Source organism: Bos mutus, chromosome 7 (assembly GCF_027580195.1).
Source record: "Bos mutus isolate GX-2022 chromosome 7, NWIPB_WYAK_1.1, whole genome shotgun sequence".
Taxonomy (NCBI): domain Eukaryota; kingdom Metazoa; phylum Chordata; class Mammalia; order Artiodactyla; family Bovidae; genus Bos; species Bos mutus.
Genome location: NC_091623.1, coordinates 91,819,585 through 91,842,007, shown reverse-complemented (window position 1 = coordinate 91,842,007; position 22,423 = coordinate 91,819,585). Strand labels below are relative to the sequence as shown.

At 38.6% G+C, this 22,423-nt stretch overlaps 1 protein-coding gene across 8 annotated transcripts in view; it reads right to left on the bottom strand.

The window, feature by feature from the left end:
• Positions 1-16,175: 16,175 nt before the first annotated feature.
• Positions 16,176-22,423, bottom strand: part of LOC102266009 (protocadherin alpha-C2) — a 209,522-nt gene continuing 203,274 nt past the window's right edge. For 7 of the 8 annotated variants that reach the window (XM_070374482.1, XM_070374484.1, XM_070374485.1 and 4 more), the window contains exon 4: positions 16,176-18,877. In XM_070374482.1, the coding sequence (XP_070230583.1) occupies positions 18,567-18,877 (311 nt within the window). In that variant the 3' untranslated portion in view covers positions 16,176-18,566. The remainder of the gene's footprint in view (positions 18,878-22,423) is intronic. The other variant, XM_070374479.1, reaches the window with a different exon arrangement.

Below are 22,423 nucleotides of genomic sequence, written 5' to 3'. Positions count from 1 at the left end.
CTATAGGACATTTTACCCCAAAACAATAAATTTCACCTTTTTCTCAAGCGCACAGGGAACCTTCTCCAGGATAGATCACATCCTGGGCCATAAATCTAGCCTTGGTAAATTCAAAAAAATTGAAATCATTCCAAGCATCTTTTCTGACCATAATGCAGAAAGATTAGATCTCAATTACAGGAGAAAAACTATTAAAAATTCCAACATATGGAGGCTGAACAACACACTGCTGAATAACCAACAAATAACAGGAGAAATAAAAAATGAAATCAAAATATGCAAAGAAATGAATGAAAATGAAAACACAACAACCCAAAACCTGTGGGACACTGTAAAAGCAGTGCTAAGGGGAAAGTTCATAGCAATACAGGCATACCTCAAGAAACAAGAAAAAAGTCAAATAAATAATCTAACTCTACACCTAAAGCAACTAGAAAAGGAAGAAATGAAGAACCCCAGGGTTAGTAGAAGGAAAGAAATCTTAAAAAATTAGGGCAGAAATAAATGCAAAAGAAACAAAAGAGAACATAGCAAAAAACAACAAAGCCAAAAGCTGGTTCTTTGAGAGGATAAATCAAATTGACAAACCATTAGCCAGACTCATCAAGAAACAAAGGGAGAAAAATCAATAAAATTAGAAATGAAAATGGAGATATCACAACAGACAACACAGAAATACAAAGGATCATAAGAGACTACTATCAGCAATTCTATGCCAATAAAATGGACAACTTGGAAGAAATGGACAAATTCTTAGAAAAGTACAACTTTCCAAAAGTGAACCAGGAAGAAATAGAAAATCTTAACAGACCTATCACAAGCAAGGAAATTGAAACTGTAATCAGAAATCTTCCAGCAAACAAAAGCCCAGGTCCAGACAGCTTCACAGCTGAATTCTACCAAAAATTTCAAGAAGAGCTAAAACCTATCCTGCTCAAACTCTTCCAGAAAATTTCAGAGGAAGGTAAACTTCCAAACTCATTCTATGAGGCCACCATCACCCTAATACCAAAACCAGACAAAGATGCCACAAAAAAAGAGAACTACAGGCCAATATCACTGATGAACATAGATGCAAAAATCCTTAACAAAATTCTAGCAATCAGAATCCAAGAACACACTAAAAAGATCATAGACCATGACCAAGTGGGCTTTATCCCAGGGATGCAAGGATTCTTCAATATCCACAAATCAATCAATGTAATACACCACATTAACAAATTGAAAAATAAAAGCCATATGATTATCTCAATAGATGCAGAGAAAGCCTTTGACAAAATTCAACATCCATTTATGATAAAAACTCTCCAGAAAGCAGGAATAGAAGGAACATACCTCAACATAATAAAAGCTATATATGACAAACCCACAGCAAACATTACCGTCAATGGTGAAAAATTGAAAGCATTTCCCCTAAAGTCAGGAACAAGACAAGGGTGCCCACTCTCACCACTACTAGTCAACATAGTTTTGGAAGTTTTGGCCACAGCAATCAGAGCAGAAAAAGAAATAAAAGGAATCCAGACTGGAAAAGAAGAAGTAAAACTCTCACTGTTTGCAGATGACATGATCCTCTACATAGAAAACCCTAAAGACTCCACCAGAAAATTACCAGAGCTAATCAATGAATAGAGTAAAGTTGCAGGATATAAAGTCAACACACAGAAATCCCTTGCATTCCTATACACTAATACTGAGAAAATAGAGAGAGAAATTAAGGAAACAATTCCATTCACCATTGCAATGAAAAGAATAAAATACTTAGGAATATATCTACCTAAAGAAACTAAAGACCTATATATAGAAAACTATAAAACACTGGTGAAAGAAATCAAAGAGGACACTAATAGATGGAGAAATATTCCATGTTGATGTGAAAATGAGTATACTACCCAAAGCAATCTATAGATTCAATGCAATCCCTATCAAGCTACCAACGGTATTTTTCACAGACCTAGAACAAATAACTTCACAATTTGTATGGAAATACAAAAAACCTCAAATAGCCAAAGCAATCTTGATAAAGAAGAATGGAACTGGGGGAATCAACCTGCCTGGCTTCAGGCTCTACTACAAAGCCACAGTCATCAAGTCAGTATGGTACTGGCCCAAAGACAGAAATATAGATCAATGGAACAAAATAGAAAGCCCAGAGATAAATCCACGCACCTATGGACACCTTATCTTTGACAAAGGATGCAAGAATATACAATGGAGAAAAGACAATCTCTTTAACAAGTGGTGCTGGGAAAACTGGTCAACCACTTGTAAAAGAATGAAACTAGAACACTTTCTAACACCATACACAAAAATAAACTCAAAATGGATTAAAGATCTAGATGTAAGACCAGAAGCTATAAAACTCCTAGAGGAGAACATAGGCAAAACACTCTCTGACATAAATCACAGCAGGATCCTCTATGACCCACCTCCCAGAATATTGGAAATAAAAGCAAAGATAAACAAATGGGACCTAATTAAACGTAAAAGCTTCTGCACAACAAAGGAAACTATAAGCAAGGTGAAAAGACAGCCTTCAGAATGGGAGAAAATAATAGCAAATGAAGCAACAGACAAACAACTAATCTCAAAAATATACAAGGAACACCTGCAGCTCAATTCCAGAAAAATAAAAGACCCAATCAAAAAATGGGCCAAAGAACTAAACAGACACTTCTCCAAAGAAGACATACAGATGGCTAACAAACACATGAAAAGATGCTCAACATCACTCATTATCAGAGAAATGCAAATCAAAACCACTATGAGGTACCATTTCATGCCAGTCAGAATCGCTGTGATCAAAAAGTCTACAAGCAATAAATGCTGGAGAGGGTGTGGAGAAAAGGGAACCCTCTTACACTGTTGGTGGGAATGCAAACTAGTACAGCCACTATGGAGAACAGTGTGGAGATTCCTTAAAAAATTGGAACTAGAACTGCCATATGACCCAACAATCCCACTGCTGGTCATACACACTGAGGAAACAAGAATTGAAAGAGACACGTGTACCCCAATGTTCATCACAGCACTGTTTATAATAGCCAGGATGTGGAAGCAACCTAGATGTCCATCAGCAGATGAATGGATAAGAAAGCTGTGGTACATATACATGATGGAGTATTACTCAGCCATTAAAAAGAACACATTTGAATCAGTTCTAATGAGGTGGATGAAACTGGAGCCTATTATACAGAGTGAAGTAAGCCAGAAAGAAAAACACCAATACAGTATACTAACGCATATATATGGAATTCAGAAAGATGGTAACGATAACCCTGTATGCGAGACAGCAAAAGACACACAGATGTATAGAACAGTCTTTTGGACTCTGTGGGAGAGGGAGAGGGTGGGATGATTTGGGAGAATGGCATTGAAACATGTATAATATCATATAAGAAATGAATCACCAGTCCAGGTTTGATGCAGGATACAGGATGCTTGGGGCTGGTGCACTGGGATGACCCAGAGGGATGGTACGGGGAGGGAGGTAGGAGGGGGGTTCAGGATGGGGAACACGTGTACACCCGTGGTGGATTCATGTTGATGTATGGCAAAACCAATACAATATTGTAAAAAATAAATAAATAAAACAGGATAAAAATATTGTAAAGTAAATAAATATATATATATATATAAATAAAAATACTTCTCTTTAAAAAAAAAGATCCCACATGCCTGGCAGCCAAAACCAAAACATAAATAAAACAGAAGCAATCTTGTAACAAAATCAACAAAGACTTAAAAAATGGTCCACATCAAAGAGAGAGAGTCCTGCTTTTAATTGGTCACATCCTTGCATCTAGTTTTGACCATGTGTTTGATTTGCCAGTGAGATGTAAAGAGAAATGTTAGGAGGGACTTCTGGGAAACTTTCTAAAAAGACTTTGCTACCTCCTTCTTGTTCTTGAAATGGCTGGATATCTAGCAGCCATTATTTGGGAGACCTTGATGATGAGGAAGAATGCTGAGCAGAATATTGTGGCAGAGCAGAAGATATGATCCTAGGTCCCTAGTGACATAGCAAAGCTTCGACGCTCTACATTCAGACATCTTTTTATGAAAAGGATATACTTCCCATCACTTTTGAGTCTTTCAGAAATATATCAACATATTTTAGAAGTATCTCAACCTAAATGATGCATTATGTTTGCTGTTAACGGTATTATTTCTCTCTCTCCATCTTGAATTTATTTTGGTGTATACACTTTTATGGGCTTCCCTGGTGGCTCAAATGGTAAAGAATTGCCTTCAATGCAGGAGACATGGGTTCAATTCCTGGGTCAGAAAGATCCCCTGGAGAAGGAAATGGAAACCCACTCTAATACTGACTGGGAAATCCCACAGAGAGAGGACCCTGGTGGGTTACAGTCCATGGGGTTGCAAAGAGTCAGACACAACTTAGCAGCTAAACAACAATGACATATATTTTTATAAAATCAGAAAGGTAGCACATGTCAATTTAAAAAGAAACATGTAATCGGGAAGAGGCTATCAGTCCTCATCTTACTTCTTAACAATAAACGTTGTTGGGACTTCCCTGGTCGTTCAGTGGTTAAGACTTCACCTTCCAAAGCAGTACGTGTAGGTTTGATCCCTGGTTGGGAAGCTGGGCTCCCACATGCCTCAGGGCCAGAAAATCAAAACATAAAACAGAAGCAATGCTGTAACAAAGACTTTAAAAAATGGTCCACATCAAAAAAATAAAAACAAAACTCACAAAAACAAAATATTGTTAAGATTCTTTGGTGTACTTCTGTGTAGACTTTTTTTCTTTGTGATTTACATAGCAAAGTTCTCAAATCAGTGTACAAGCTAAAAAAAATTGGTTGAATGAAGTGTGTACATTCTTTTGCATCTTGATTTTTGCCTTTTAGTGAAACGTTAGTGGATACAACATTGGTTCACTAGCCATTAGTGAAGTGAAGTCGCTCAATCGTGTCCGACTCTGCAACCCCATGAACTGTAGCCTACCAGGCTCCTCCGTCCATGGGATTTTCCAGGCAAGAATACTGGAGTGGGTTGTCATTTCCTTCTCCAGAGGATCTTCCCGACCCAGGGATCAAACCCAGGTCTCCCGCATTGCAAGCAGATGCTTTAGCCTCTGAGCCACCAGGGAAGTGGCTCACTAACCATTATTTTATCATTAATAATGAAAACATAATGAAGATCTTAGTGCATAAAGCTTAGTGTCTAAATATAATTTTCAGAAGTGGATAAAAGCTTTGAACACCTTTAAAGCTTTGGATACACAGTGATAAAATGTTCAATTTTGACAGGCCCCAATAAGTAGTACCCCTCTTTGTGTCTAGTATGTAAAGCAATGGGAATACAAAACAAAGAAAATATATGGAGATGAAAATATCCCTTTATCACTGTTAAGTCTGATATTAGGAAATTTGCTTCTTAGTCTGATCTCTGGAATTAAACATAGGGACTTCCTTGGTGGTCCAGTGATTAATACTTTGAGCTTCCAGTGCAAGAGGCAAGGGTTTGATCCCTGGTCAGGGAAGTAAGACTCTACATGCTGTGAGGCATGGCCAAAAGAAAAAAATTTTTTTTATTTTTTTAAATTAAAAAAAAAAAAGAATTAAACACAGGTGGTAGCATTCCTCAAACCAGTAGGGCTGGAGTTAGAACATAGGCTACAGTGGAAAGAGCTGAATCCACAAGGAAAGGAAAAAAAAGAACAGGAATGGTGTCTGTAGGCCTTTCAAACTCTATCAGATGTCTTTTCCCTTATGGAGTGAGGGATTGGGAAGACACTGGAAGGACTGAGTCATTTTAGAGCTCTCCCAGAACGGAGGAAGGAGTAGAGAAAAAGTGTCATCTCTCATCTTTGTAAGCACTGGAAATTACGGATTTGTGAAAAAATTGAATAGGCCACGAATGATATCTAATTAATTTTTACCTTTGATTATTAATGAGGTTGAACAGTGGAACACTTTACAAAATATTTTTAAATTCTCTGGTTGTTCATATCTCTTAGAGCCTGAGCATCTTTCTTATCAAATTGTATAATTTCTTTATACAATAAAAGTTATCCTTTATTATGTGCTAAAGGGTGTTCAAGTGCTCAGCTGTGTCCAGCTGTTTGCAACCCCATGGACTGTAGCCCACCAGGCTACTCTATCCATGGAATTTTCCAGGCAAGAATACTGGAGTGGGTTGCCATTTCCTACTCCAGGGGATCTTCCTGATCCAGAGATCAAACTCATGTCTTTTGCATTTCCTGCATTGGCAGGAGGACTCTTTACCACTAGTGCCACCTGGGAACCCTCACTCTTTAATATTTATTTTCTGTTAGTATATTTGGTAGCTCATTTGCTTTAACTTAGGGATATAAAAGAAATGTATATAGTCAATCTATTTCTTAAGCTTTAACTTACTGCCTTTATCAGACATGTGCTTTTGTCTTACTCTAATTCTTCTATAGTTTATGTATATTTAACTCTTTAATGCAAATTGCATTTATGTTTCATTCTGATGTGTCGGTGAAAACCCTTCTGTCTGCCTTCAGCCCATCTCCCAAATTTCCTCCTCTTAGTCCTCTACTTTGGCACTCCATAGGCAGGCAAAGAGGGAAAGAAGTGAAAAAAAAGTACAAATTTATGTGATTTTTGATTAATTAGAAGGGGATAATTGTCTCTGCAAGTGGTCAACCCTTTCTGGACACTTCCCCTTCTGACCAGTAGTCTAAAATGTGCAGTTTTCTTTAAAAAGTGACTTTGAAAGAAATCTAGTAGAAACCCTTGAAATATAAGGAGGGTGATATCAACTTAACTTACTTGTAAAGCATGCAAATATGAGGAAAGACTATGTCCCACATGAAATCAGAAAAACTGAATTGAAAAAACCTACTTTTTAGTCCAAGTAAACATTAAGCAGATTCACTTTCTGTACATTTATTTTTTGTAGTTTGTTGAGTTGCTATTGAGAATTTCAATCATAACCTCTCATTGACAAGAAAAGGGTTTAATTAAACTAGTAAGGGAGGAAGGAGGGAGAAGGAGACAGGAAGATATAGAGGAGAGATAAAATGGTGAGGAAAGGCAGAAAAGGAGGAGGAAGGGCCAGAGTGAAAAAGAGATGGGAGAAGGGAGAAAGAAAAAAAAAATTGATTCTCACTCATTCAAAATGGACTCATATACCATACTTATAAAACATGTCAACTTATAAAAAATGTGTCACATTTATTAAATGCTTCCTCTGTGCTTAACCTTTTTCTAAGATCCTTACTCAGTTGTATCTCTGGATATGTGATTAGACCTACGTGTCTAAATTTGCTTTTGTTGGTACTATTAAATCTAATGTGGCCACAGCATAAGATGCTCCATTTTCAGCAGCACAGATTTTAAAACTTGCATTTTTCTCCCCTCCTGACTCTGGCATGTCTTAAGAGTTACAGATAATGTCTAGCTAACTAGGAGAGAATTGATCTTGCTTAAGAATTCTAGAGTCTGGCCTTGAGGAGGTGGGAGCAGACCTACCTTGGAGTAGAAAATGAATTGGGCATAAAACCATCAAGCTGACACTGACTAGAGCGCTCCACGACCAGTTTTGAAATGATTATTAGCACCTGGCCTCCTGCCTGGACACCCCTGAAACTTCCATTTAAAAAAAAATTTTTTTTAATTTATTTATTTTAATTGGAGGCTAATTACTTTACAGTATTGTAGTGGTTTCTGCCATACACTGACATGAATCAGCCATGGGTGTACATGTGTTCCCCTTCCTGAACCCCCCTCCCACCTCCCTCCCCATCCCATCCCTCTGGGTCATCCCAGTGCACCAGCCCTGAGCACCCTGTCTCATGCATTAAGCCTGGACTGGTGATCTATTTCACATATGATAATATACATGTTTCAATGCTATCCTCTCAGATCATCCCACCCTCGCCTTCTCCCACAGAGTCCAAAAGATTGCTCTATACATGTGTCTCTTTTGCTGTCTCACAGGGTTATTGTTACCATCTTTCTAAATTCCATATACATGCGTTAGTATACTGTATTGGTGTTCTTCTTTCTGGCTTACTTCACTCTGTATAATAGGCTCCAGTTTCATCCACCTCATTAGAACTGATTCAAATGTATTCTTTTTAATGGCTGAGTAATACTCCATTGTGTATATGTACCACAGCTTTCTTATCCATTCATCTGCTGATGGACATCTAGGTTGCTTCCACGTCCTGGCTATTATAAACAGTGCTGCAATGAACAGTGGGATACACGTGTCTCTTCCAATTCTGGTTTCCTTGGTGTGTATGCCCAGCAGTGGGGTTGCTGGGTTGTATGGCAGTTCTATTTCCAGTGTTTTAAGGAATCTCCACACTGTTCTCCATAGTGGCTGTACTAGTTTGCATTCCCACCAACAGTGTAAGAGGGTTCCCTTTTCTCCACACCCTCTCCAGCATTTATTGCTTGTAGACTTTTGGATAGCAGCCATTCTGACTGGCATGAAATGGTACCTCATAGTGGTTTTGATTTGCATTTCTCTGATAATGAGTGATGTTGAGCATCTTTTCATGTGTTTGTTAGCCATCTGTATGTCTTCTTTGGAGAACTGTCTAGTTCTTTGGCCCATTTTTTGATTGGGTCTTTTATTTTTCTGGAATTGAGCTGCAGGAGTTGCTTGTATATTTTTGAGATTAATTCCTTGTCAGTTGTTTCATTTGCTATTATTTTCTCCCATTCTGAAGGCTGTCTTTTCACCTTGCTTATAGTTTCCTTCATTGTGCAAAAGCGTTTAAGTTTAATTAGCCAGACTCATCAAGATACAAAGGGAGAAGAATCAACAAAATTAGAAATGAAAATGGAGAAATCACAATAGACAACACAGAAATACAAAGGATCATAAGAGACTACTATCAGCAATTCTATGCCAATAAAATGGACAACTTGGAAGAAATGGACAAATTCTTAGAAAAGTACAACTTTCCAAAAGTGAACCAGGAAGAAATAGAAAATCTTAACAGACCCATCACAAGCACAGAAATTGAAACTGTAATCAGAAATCTTCCAGCAAACAAAAGCCCAGGTCCAGACAGCTTCACAGCTGAATTCTACCAAAAATTTTGAGAAGAGCTAACGCCTATCTTACTCAAACTCTTCCAGAAAATTTCAGAGGAACGTAAACTTCCAAACTCATTCTATGAGGCCACCATCACCCTAATACCAAAACCAGACAAAGATGCCACAAAAAAAGAAAACTACAGGCCAATATCACTGATGAACATAGATGCAAAAATCCTTAACAAAATTATAGCAATCAGAATCCAATAACATTAAAAAAATCATATATCATGACCAAGTGGGCTTTATCCCAGGAATGCAAGGATTCTTTAACATCCACAAATCAATGTAATACACCACATTAACAAATTGAATGATAAAAACTATATGATTATCTCAATAGATGCAGAGAAAGCCTTTGACAAAATTCAACATCCATTTATGATAAAAACTCTCCAGAAAGCAGGAATAGAAGGAACATACCTCAACATAATAAAAGCTATATATGACAAACCCACAGCAAACATTACCGTCAATGGTGAAAAATTGAAAGCATTTCCCCTAAAGTCAGGAACAAGACAAGGGTGCCCACTCTCACCACTACTAGTCAACATAGTTTTGGAAGTTTTGGCCACAGCAATCAGAGCAGAAAAAGAAATAAAAGGAATCCAGACTGGAAAAGAAGAAGTAAAACTCTCACTGTTTGCAGATGACATGATCCTCTACATAGAAAACCCTAAAGACTCCACCAGAAAATTACTAGAGCTAATCAACGAATAGAGTAAAGTTGCAGGATATAAAATTAACACATTGAAACTTCCCTTTAAAACCTCGTCCTCTAACCTGCAACTTGGAGATGAACTTAGGACATTAGTCCACCATAATTCCAGGTTGCTGGCTTCCCAAATAAAACAACTTCATCATTTCTACTAACACTTGTCTCTCGAGTATTGACCTTTCAAGATGAACAGTGAGCAGCTGAACTTGGGTTTAGTTACCAATCTCTTCCAGTTACACTAAAACCCATACAGAAAAGGCTCCAAGTCTGCTACTTGGGGAGTTAGTCAAACTTCTATCAATGTGCCCAGAGAACCAGGATCAATAACATGTGGGCTCCTTTTCAGAAAAATGGAAGACAAAATCTTGTGTGCTCTGGTTTGGCCTATAGTCACTGTGAGGACTGAAGGGTGGAGTTCTGAAAGCAAGGCATTCAGCCCACTCTTCTGGATGATTTCAAAGCTCCTGATCCAGCAAGCCCTCTGGGACACAGGCCTAATGCACTATGTTCCTTCTATTGAATTGTCAAGTCTGCATTTATTACAGTAATTGTCCATCGCACAAATATATGGACTGAACATCGATTCTGAGCTCACACGTTGTAATCTACCTAATACATCTGCCGGGCCAAATAACACCATCAATTTTTCACTCTGTTTTGAAGCCAGACTTGCTGCTCAGATTCTTAAAGGCATCTCATATTCTGGTAAATAACTGACACCTGTTTCCTGCCAGTCTCAGCCTATCAATAACCACTGTTGTGGCTGGGCCAGCCCTCATGGTACTTATTATGACTACAAGACACCCTCAGCAATAGTCACCAGGAAACCTTGAGGGGGGAAGGCTTAATACTTACAGATCCTAGAAATCACATAACTAGGGCCACAGTGAGAACAAGGGAAGAGAGAGAAAGCAAAAAACATATGTGCACCTTAGCATTCTGATTTTATTGGAGTCAAGGGTAGAGGCCTAGGGTTTCTGAGCTTACTCTTTATTGGTAAATTTAAAACATAAGGAGGGAATTGAAAGCACAGAGGTGGAGGAAACTAGGCCCAAACTGTCAGTTATCAAAATTGACCAAGATCTCAAAATCGAGAGAGGTAGGGGGCAGCCTGTCTCTTTAGTCAAGTGGCTGCTGCTGCGTTTACTCAGGACAGGCATCTTTGAAATGGAGGCCCCTTTAAAGTGGATGCCTCTGCAATCAAAGCTGAAGTCAGGCACCTGTCAGGGTTTATACCACAATGAAGTAAATCAGACCAGTCAAATCATCATCTTCTGATAGAAGAGATGGGGGAAAATTGCAACTTTATGGTAATCAAAGAAATACAGATTAAACAACAATGTTTTGCTTACATTTTCAAAAAAATGAGAATGACTGATAACATTCAATGTTTAGCCAGGTGTAGAAATTCTTTTTATGTTACTTTTTTAAACTTTATTACTTTTTATACATGTTGTTGTTTAGTCACTAAGTTGTGTCTGACTCTTTATGACCCCATGGACTGTTGCCCACCAGGCTCCTCTGTCCATGGGATTTCTCAAGCAAGAATTCTGGAGTGGGTTGCCGTTTGCTTCTCAGGGGATCTTCCCAACCCAGAGGCTGAACCTCCATCTCTTGTGTCTCCTGCACTGGCAGGCAGATTCTTTACCACTGAGCCACTAGGGAAGCCCCAGAAATTCTTATAAACTGTTGGTGGGAGTATACTGCAATTCTAAGAGCCAATTTTGTAAAATATATAAGAAGTTTCATGTGTATATTTTTTACTTAGTAATTCCACTTTTTGGAACTTGTGCTGAAGGAAAATTGGACAATATGCCAAATGTGGTAAAAGAATATTCATTAGAGCTCTGTTTACAGTAGTAAAACTGAAAAACCTTTAATATTAACAGACTGGTTAAATAAATTAGTGTAGTTATATCATAGAATATATGCAAATAACTTAAAAGATTTATATTTATGTGGGAAAAAGCAAGTTACAGAAAGACTAGTATGACCCTCTAAAATATACATACATATTTATGGGAAAAAAATGCATCTCTCACTCTGAGTGTTCCCTTCTGTGCAAAGGGAACCTAGACGCAGTCTTACCTCTCTATACTCCTATATGCATGCTTCCTCGTCGAATTGCAGTGATTCATCTGATTGGCAACGTGGGGAAGTTAAAACTGACAGGAATCAAACTTTGGTCCGCTGATCAGTAAGCAGGAATGCCAGCCTACAGGCACCAGGCTGTAGTGAAGGAAAGAACGATACTCAGCAAAGACACTGAGCAGTTAATGCTCAAAAGAAGGGTCTGGAAAGAGTTTTTAAAGGCAATTAAGGGGGGGGGGAGGTGCCGTAGGGTGCATGGTCAGCTCGTGCATAGTTCTCTGATTGGTTGATGGTGAAGTTACAGGACGGTGTCACAGGTGTTTACCATTATCAATCTTTGGTTCCAGCCAGCCTGGGGCCAGTGGTCATCAGGCAGTTAACCTCTCCCATCTGGTGAGGGTTTCAGTAGCTGCACAATAACTCAGGAATGTGCATCCAACTGTTTTCTGTGTCCTTCTGGGGCAACAAAAAGATTCTGTGACGGCTATTTGGCTGATTTAGTGTTTAAATGGTTACCAGTACTCCTGACCCCACTGCTATTTTTTATTGTTACTATCTGTTCACATTCTTTTAATCATTAACTCTTGAGCCAGCCTCTTGTGACTCAGGGGAGGCCTGGGAAAGGAAAACTTTTTTACATACAGCAGGCCGGTGGAGGACATGGTGGATCTGTCCTGAGAAGGCCCTGTAATGTCCAACTCAGATACAATACTTGACTCAGCTGTGCCCCTTTTCTGCTTGGAATTGTGCTGCCTACTGGGAATACCACCTCATTTCTGCTCCTCCAGGTTGTCTCTCCTGCCTGATACTAGGAGGGAAACCCTGAATAATTCCGGAGTTCATTTAGCAGTCCCTACTCTGGCACCCACACTAATCAACATCCTCTAATTCATCTTTACATGAATCAGAGTAACATTTTTGCCTTCTATTCGTCTTATTTATAAGTTTATTCATTACTCTGGACAAGGAAGAAAGCCGCTGTTTATCAGGTACTTTCAAGCACCAATATGCATTGAAAAAAGCGTGGAAGAACAGACTTCAAACTCCTTAATGGTGCTCTCTGTAGATACTTTACTTCCTAAATTCTTGGCTTCTGCATATTTTATTTTAAAAATATATGTATATATAATTGTGTTCTATTTTCAGAACCAATAAAATCAGTATTAATGTTTCTACTTTGATTAAAAAGAGGAATAAAACATATAAGGATGATATACTACTCTATGTGAAATAAGCTTTCTATAAGCTTCCCAGGTGACTCAGTGGTAAAGAATCCACCTGCAACGCAGGAGACACAGGTAGAGTCAGGTTTGATCCCTGCCCTGGAGAAGGAATTGGCAACCTACTCCAGTATTCTTGCCTGGGAAATCCTGTGGACAGAGGAGCATGGCGGGCTACAGTTCATGGGGTTGCAAAAGGGTTGGACATGATTTAGCGACTAAACACCAACAAAAGTGAAATAAACATGGCCTCCCTAAACTATACTACTTATGACTGTCGAGAATATAATGAAATAGATAATGTTATTCACTCCTGGTGGCCTCTGGTCTTTCAGTCCATGGTAATAGAATAATGACTTTGCTTTGTCATTGACTAGCTATGTGACTTTTTGAAAGAGTCATTTCCCTTCTTCAATTTTCTCATTTATTAAATAAGTTCCCTTTAGGCTCTAAGGTGCTATACACTGATGTTTAGTATATATTTGGGTAATTAATGTCAGCTGTTAGCAAGCTATTAAAATTGTGTCTAAGTGTCTGACTCTTCTTTATGGGGAACTCTTTCCCAGCCATAACCCACTGGCCCATGGCTGATGGGTCCAAGAGTGGCCACCTGACTGAAGGTGATCCAATCAAGTTTTCTCACCATGAAGAATTTACAAAGGGGATTTACAAAGAGAAGGTAGGTTTTTGTGGACCACTAGAATCAAGGGTAAATAAATTTAGAAGCTATGGAAATGAAAAGAAGAAAAAACTGGTCTGTAGAGATAAGGAAGAATAAAACAGACTATGAAAAATAATTAAAGATAAAGTTAAAAATTTTTTTAAATATTTCTTCTGGCTTTCTAGTCTCTGGTCCCTTCTGGAGGCCCAGCTGCCTTCCTATTCTTAGTTTCAGTGAGGCAAACTTGTAGCCTTATACTAGACAGTCCTTTTTATCTTAAATTATTAATAGATAGAGCTAGTCTTTTTAACCTGCAATCAAAGAATCTTTCCTACAATGTACATCTAACCAGCAGAAACAGACTTGATCTTTAGCCTCTTGGCCCTAGCATCCCAAATTTATGCAAAGAAACTAAAATTACTATCAGATTTAAACTCAGTCTATAAAAACCCACCTCCCTGTCCTACAAGCAACCCTAGGCTTGATCCAGTACTGCTCATTCCAGCTGTACTGTGTGCTCAGTCGCTCAGTCATATCCGACTCTTTGCGACCCTCTGGACTGTAGCCCACCAGGCTCCTCTGTCCATGGGGATTCTCCAAGCAAGAATACTGGAGTGGATTGCCATGCCGTCCTCCAGGGGATCTTCCCGACCCAGGGACTGAACCTACATCTCTTAATGTCTTCTGCATTGGCAGGTGGGTTCTTTACCAATAGCTTCATGTGGGTAGCCCCCATCCCAGCTATAGCTCCCTAACAAGCCCAACATCAGTGTTTCAAAACTGGTGCAGGGGACAAAATTTTCCACCCAGAATGCATCTCTTTGGCATGGGGATTAATTTAGGCTGATTATTTTTAAGAAACTGAAGACTCAGGAAGTCTCTTTTTTTACTTCCCACTTAGCTGCCTAAAGAATTTAGATATAACAACATTGTAAACCAACTACACTTCAATTAAAAAAAAAAAGATAAAGGGCCTGTTTGCAGAATAGTACTGTCATCAGACATATGCAAAGAAAAACTAGGGGGAAATTGGGCAGGGCCTAGATAGAGATTTCTAGATAGAGATTAGAGTCCATTCTGTGTCCCATTGTCTCTGCAGGCCCAGCAAATATTTGTTTACCAAACATTTGCTTTTCTATCTCCATGTGAATTGCCTTCCTCTCCTTTAAAGTCCCAAACCGCTACCCCCAACATCCTCTTTTGTCTTTAGCCGAAGATGGTGTTTAAGGTGAGGGTTCTGGGCATTTTAGTGAGTTACTCAGTTTTCCTGGGTCTCTCCCACATAGACCTGGTATTAAACTTCCGTTTGACTTTCTCCTGTTAATCAGTCTCATGTCGACTTTGTTCTTCGATTAGCCAGAAGAATGTAGAAGGATAAAGGAAAATTTCTTCCTCGTGGACACATGCATTTCAATCTACAATTGGAAGAAGAAAAGTCTTGGGGTGAAATGGAGCTCCTAGGAAATGATTTTGGATAAGTAGATGAAAACAATTCTTTCTCACCTCTGTCTTTCTTGTGAACGTCTATTCTGTTTTTCATCAGTCATCTATATAAATAGAGCCATAATCGACTGCTCAGTGCTAAAAATAAGTGTATGTTCAGATAGAGGACTGCAGTTATTGCAGGAGTCATGTAATAGTCATAAAAGCCTTCCCCATTTCCTCTTTGGGATACACCTAGACCAGGTTTTATAAAGTTCGGCAACTAAATTTATCATTGCATATAAGTGCTACTTGTTGTTTCTAGTAGCAAAAATCTGGATATAACCCAACTGTCCATTAATAGAGAAAAAAAATGAGTACATTATGACATTATGATCTGGCTATCATATGGGATTTGTACAGGAATTAAAAAGAATGACTTAAGAGTTGACCTGGAGGAATCTCCATGTTATTGTCAGTTTTTTTTTTTTTTTAAAGCACATGCTCATAAAATTTTAACTACAGAAGGAAAATATCATCTATTTGTTACAAAACATGTACTATGAGCCTACCTATTACACAGGCTGGCATACACCTGTACTCAATAAAAGTTAATTTCTTGGGGGCATTATTTGATTTCCCAATTGTGGAGAGATGCAAGAGCTAAACCAAATATGAACTAGATGACTGGAGGGCTCTAGTGATTAAAATTGGTTTGTTGGAATTCTTATTAGAGAAGACTGAAATGGTATACTGGGATGTGACCCAGAAATCTCCTGGCTGCCTGTTCTGGTGATATTGTGGAATTTGATTCTTGATTCCACTGGGTGTCGTGCCTTAGTAATAAACATAATAGCCAGGGAGACAGCCAGAGAGTGATACAGTAAGTTTCACACTGCAACCTTCTTCAATAATAATAGCTAATGATAATCAGTGTTCTATTTGCTCCTACTTTTATACTTAGAAATGACCACCATTTCTTTCATACCACCATTTTCCATTTATTAGCAATACAGAGGAAATACCAATAGCACCAATCAAAAATGAATCCACATGATGTGTTTTATCCTTACAGCTGTAATAACTAGTAACTAACATGGATTGGAAAGCACTTTGCAAATGTAAAAAGTGCTGTACACATACATTATAATTATCATCATTAATAAATTAGCCCGATTCTCCTAGTATTCAAAAGGCACGTAAGGTCAGATACATGGGTTTCAGTGGGGCAAAATGATCACAACCTACAATGTAGCAATGATTCACATGTGTTAGCAAGAAGTTTTACCCCATGCAATCCTGCAGAGCTGAAGTTACACACCCTTCAAAAAATGGGAGAATGAAGCTAAAAGTAGACAAAACAGGTTTGTTTTTTTTTTAGATTTAATGCTTTTGCTTTAATAACAGACTCCTACCTCTTTTATGTTAACTTTTAAAAGATAATATAGTTCATCAAACTTCTTAAACCGTACATTTAAACAAAATTAAAATTTCTTATTTAAGGTTGGCAGTAAATTTTATTATTTTCTATGAGCTGATATTCCAGGTATTGTTAGAATTTCAAAGCATTCTGCAACTTCAAAGAGGTCAAATTGGTAAATTTTGTGCTTGCACACACCCTCAGGAAATATCTTCAGTATGTATTCCAGAATTGTTACTAGAAAAAAACAGCTTTATCCATTCCCTTGCCAGCCAGAGTCTTGGCAAGAGATGGCACTTGGCTGACCACAAATAAAATTCCTTGAATCACCAGTATCTTGATTTAAGAAAGAAATTTTACTGTATCTTTCATACACAAAAGCTGATTAACAATGGTTAAAAAAACACTACTCCACTTTTTTCACAGGTGTACAAAAGGAAATATAATGGAATTACATTCAACAATAAAGCTTAAAGTTCACTCTAGGTAATAGTTGCAATAACATTCACATACACAAGCACAGAGTAAATATATTTCAGGAGTCTTATAATAGCATACAGCATACATATGGGAGATTGAGTTCAGGTAATATCATAGGTGTTAGCAAGATTAGCAATTCAGAGTGTTATAGAAAAGGAAAACTAAACCAAAGAGAAGGTGTTGGCTAGCACTCCAAGACAAATCACAGAATTCGAGGATTGAAAAGTCTGCTCACTGTTATGTACGAGAAAACAATATTTTTCTTCAATTTCTGGGTCTTGATAGAGTTGGCTAGAGAAGGTTGTGTATTCAAAGTGCACATAATTGTGTTTTAGAAAAGAGAGAGAGAGAGAAAGATCCTTTTATTTAGTAATTAATACATGCAAGAGGCAGCCCCAGAGTGACCTGAAAGAGTAAAGCTGTGATTGGCAGGTGGCCGGTATAATACAGATGTTTCAGGCAATTCTCTTAAAGCACTTCTGTAGCAGCAATGATCATTTAAATGGCTGTAGACGGAATTCTCTTTCGAGGATAGTTTAGGGGAGTTGTATTAATCATATTTCTCTTTAAAGATTTATAGTTATAGATTTGCTCTTTTTTAAATAAATCTATCAAACAACAAACAGCATAAAGTGAGGTGTTGGGGTTTTCTTTTGCTTTTGCATATGTGTTGTTGGAAAAGGATCTGACCTTTTCATAACATTGTGTGCAAAAGAATTTTCAATAAAGTGAGCACAAGGACATATACAGGAAACACATCAGATCTGCTTCTGTTGCCCTGGTTGGCCCCCCATGGAACACTGAACTACAGGCTTGTAGGTAAAAATGCAGGTTTTAGGTATAATGACACCACAGCCAAGAGACTTAGGGACTCCCAAAGCCTTGTCAGTGGAGGGAATTTTGTCTGCTAGAGGGTGGCCACCACCTCTTGAGTTGTAAAGATTTAGAAAGTCTGGTCCTTTTTCATTTCATCCTTCCCATTGTTGATTTGCCTTTGTTTCCCAACCCTCCTAGTCTAACCTGGCCCATCCCAGCCAACATCTGACACTCACCTATCCCCGGTGGCCACACATACCCAGTAGCCACAGACACTCAAGCTGCTCAATCTCAAAACCTTTCAGCCTGCCCTGCAAGTGTCATCAAGACAGGATCCCCGGAGCACAGGGCAGAGAGTCCAACCTCTCACTGGCGGGGCTGGGAAGCCTCTCCTTTGCGGCGGAGGAGAAAGGAAACTTGGGTCTGCTTTTTAGGTTCTGCAAACAAGCCAGAGTGGAGAGAAAGAGTTAACACCAGACTTAGCAAAGCTTTTAAGACAAAAACCTGTTAAATGTGATCTAGACAGACACAGGGAACTTTCTGCAGATTTCTGAGGTCTATAAGAGAGGGTCTGTGTGGACAGGAGAAAGGAGTAGGGAGTTGCTACATGGGAGAGATCTGCCTTATTACAAAAATTGGCTAAGTGGCTTGTTTCCATTAGATGACCTCACTGGTCACTGTTGTCAGTCGTGCTGTTCCCTTTCTCTTTTTTCTCCTGGGTCTTGTTACCCTTCTTCTTTTTCTTCTTTTTCTTGGTCTCCTCCTTTTTGCCGAAGGTTATGAAGTCACTTTTGTCAATTTGGCTGTTAGTAGGCTCCTGCCGGATGGAGATGATTGCAGGAGATCCTGGGATAATGAATTTGTCTGGCAACTCACCGGGACCAGATTGTTTGGGGTTGCCTGGTCCATATTTAAAGGTCCAGCTGTTGCTGTTGACACCAGCCCCGACTGGAGGGGACACCTCTCCTGCCTCTGGTTCTGCAAGACAAAACACTGCAAGTCAGTCACAGAGTCAACATATGTCTTCCATGTGCCACACTGAACACAGGAGAGGTAGCACAGACAGGCACAGCACCCATGAAATCATGGGTTATTTCTTCAAGCCTAGGGCAAGGCCAGTGTTTGGAAACAAGCAGGAAGGCAGATTTTTTTCACCACTGGGTCCATAAATCTAAGTTTCTAATAACATATTTTTGGTTCTTTGTGAAGAATTCCCTAAAGAATATCTAGTTGTGATTATCCTGCCTGGGAGTGGGGCAAGAAATGTACTGGATTAAAGTAGAATATGCAATAAAATACCCAGGAATAAATTTAACCAAGAAGATGAAAGACTGATATACTGGAAACTTTACAACATTTATGAAATAAGTTGAAGAAGACAGAAACAAGTAGAAAGATATTCCATGCTCATGGATTAGAAAAATTAATATTGCTAAAATGCCCATACTACTCAAAGCAATCTATAGATTCAAAGCAATTCTTATCAAAATTCCAATGGCATTTTTCACAGAAATAGAACAAACAATCCTAAGATTTGTATGGAACCACAAAAGAACCCAGTAGCCAAATTCTTTGTCTTTGTTTGTTTGTATTGTATTGTTTGTTTGTATTGTTTTTGCATTGCATGGCATGCAGAATCTTAGTTCCCTGACCACAGATCAAATTCATGCCCCGCTGCAGTAGAAGTGCAGAGTCTTAACCATTGGACTGCCAGGGAAGTCCCAGCCAAAGCATTCTTGAGAAAAAGAACAAAGCTGGAGGCATGAAGCTTCTAAACTATATCATGAAGTTAATTAATCAAAACAGTATGACATAAAAAGACACAGAGATAAATGGAAGAGAATACAGAGCCCAAAAATAAACTCAGGCAAAAATGGTCAATTGATGACAAACAAGCCAAGAATATACAATGGGAAAAGAACAGCATCTTCAATATGATGCTGGAAAAAATGGACAGCCACATACAAAAGAATGAAACTGGGCCTCTATCTTACACCATATACAAAAATTAACTCAAAATGGATTACAGATTTGAACATAAGACCTGAAACCACAAAACTCCTAGAAGAAAACATAAACAGTAAGCTTTTTACCATCAGTCTTAACAATGATTTTTTTAAATCTGATAACAAAAGTAAAAACAAACAAATTGTATTACATCAAACTAAAAAACTTCTGCACAAAGAAGGAAGCCAACAAAATGATAAAGGCAACCTATGGAATAGGAGAAAAAAATTGCAAATTCTACATCTGATAAGGGGTTAGTATCTAAAATATATAAAGAAGTCATAGAATTCAATATCAAAATAATCCCAAACTATCTGATTAAAAAGTGGAAAGATGATCTAAATAGACATTTTTCCAAAGAAAACATACAGATGGCCAGCAGGTACATGAAAAGGTGCCCAATGTCACTACTCATCAGAGAATTACAAATCAAAACCACAATAAGCTATTACCTCACACCTATTAGAATGGCTGTTACCAAAAAAAAAAAAAAAACCTAGAAATAGCAAGTGTCGGTGAGGGTATGGAGAAAAGAGATCCCTTGTGCACTATTGGTGGGAGTGTAAATTGGTATAGTCACTATGGAAAAGAATATGGAGGTTCCTCAAAAAATTAAAAATAGAGCCAGCATATGATCCAGCAATTCTACTTCTGGGTATGTATCTGAAGAAAGCATAAACACTATCTTGAAAAGATATATGTACCCCATGTTCATTGCAGCATTATTTACAGTAGGCAAGATATGGAAGCAATTTAAGTATCTACTGGTTCATGAATAAAGAAAATGTGATGGATATAAAGTTCAGCCATAAAAAAGAATGACATCCTACCCTTTTTGACAACATGAATGGACCTCAAGGGCATTATGCTAAGTGAAATAAATCAATACTTAAATATTTGACAAAATAACACAGAGAAAGACAAATACATATGATCTCACATAAATGGCATATAAAAAAAACAAAGCAACTAGCTTATAGATACAGAAGACAGACTGGTGGTTGCTAGAGGTGGGTGCAGTGATGGTGGCGATGGTGAGGGTGCCGAAAGGTACAAACTTACGGTTATAGTATAAGTTAGTCGTGGGGATGTGACGTACAGTAACTATAGTTACTAACACTGTATTGCATATTTGAAAGCTGCTGAAAGATGAGATCTTAAAAGTTCTCATCATAATAAAAATGTTTTTGTAACTATGTGTACTGACAGAGGTTAACTAGTCTTATTGTGATCATTTTCCTACATATACAGGTAGTAATCCATATTGTATACCTGAAATTGATACAATATTATGTGTCAATTATATCTCAATTAAAAATAAAAGATATATATGGGTGCTGTGCTTAGTCACTCAGTCATGTCCGACTTTTTGTGACCGCATGGACTGTAGCCCGTCAAGCTCCTCTGTCCATGGATATTCTCCAGGCAAGAATACTGGAGTGGGCTGCCATGCCCTCCTCCAGGGGATCTTCCCAACCCAGGGATTGAACCCAGGTCTCCCACATTGCAGGTGGATTCTTTACCAACTGAGCCATCAGGGAAGCCCCAAAGTATTATAGGACTGAGAGGCAAAAATCATTAATCACACTTGAGAAATTCAAACAAGATTCCAGAAGAGAAGTGAAATTTGTGCTGATATTTAAGGAAAAAGATTATGCATCCACAGGGGTTCCCAATGCAAGAATTTCCCAAGAGTCTTCTAGTGGAAGACACACCTAAAGTACACCAAAGACATCTAGAAGAGTAGAAGTCAGTGCTGGGGAAGAAGAGTAATGGTCTGTCTGGGCAAAGTGATCCCAAGGGCCATGACACTGGAACTCTGTGGCATCACAGAAGGCTCATGTATCTGACACTGCTCCTTTGGAGAAGCCATGAACCACCAGACAAATGGTTTATGTTTGACTGTAGCTTGGGATTCTCTACGTGTGCTATCTCCATCTCCCTACCTCCCATCACTTGTCAATCTCCTCTAATTTGGCATCCTTGAGCACTGCTTTTCTAACACTGCTCACAGCAAGCTCACTAATTGTATTATTTCCAAAGCCAGTGATCACATTTTAGTCACATCTTATTGAACTTCTCAGCAGCATTAGTTTCAAACCTTCTTGAAACATTTATTTATTTATTGGCCATGCTGCATGGCATCCAGGATCTCCGTTCCTTGACCAGGGTTCGAACCCGTGTTCCCTGCATTGTGAACACAGAGACCTAACCACTTTCCCACCAGGGCAGTCCTGAAAGACTTACGTTTAATGAGTTGTGGCTCAGAGGTTAAAGCGTCTGCCTGCAATGCGGGAGACCCGGGTTCGATCCCTGGGTCGGGAAGATCCCCTGGAGAAGGAAATGGCAACCCACTCCAGTATTCTTGCCTGGAGAATCCCATGGAGGGAGGAGCCTGGTAGGCTACAGTCCATGGGGTCACAAAGAGTCGGACACAACTGAGCGACATCACTCACTCAGTAAAACTATTCTCCTGACCCTTCTCTCGGGCTGTTAGTTTCTTCACAAGATACTCAT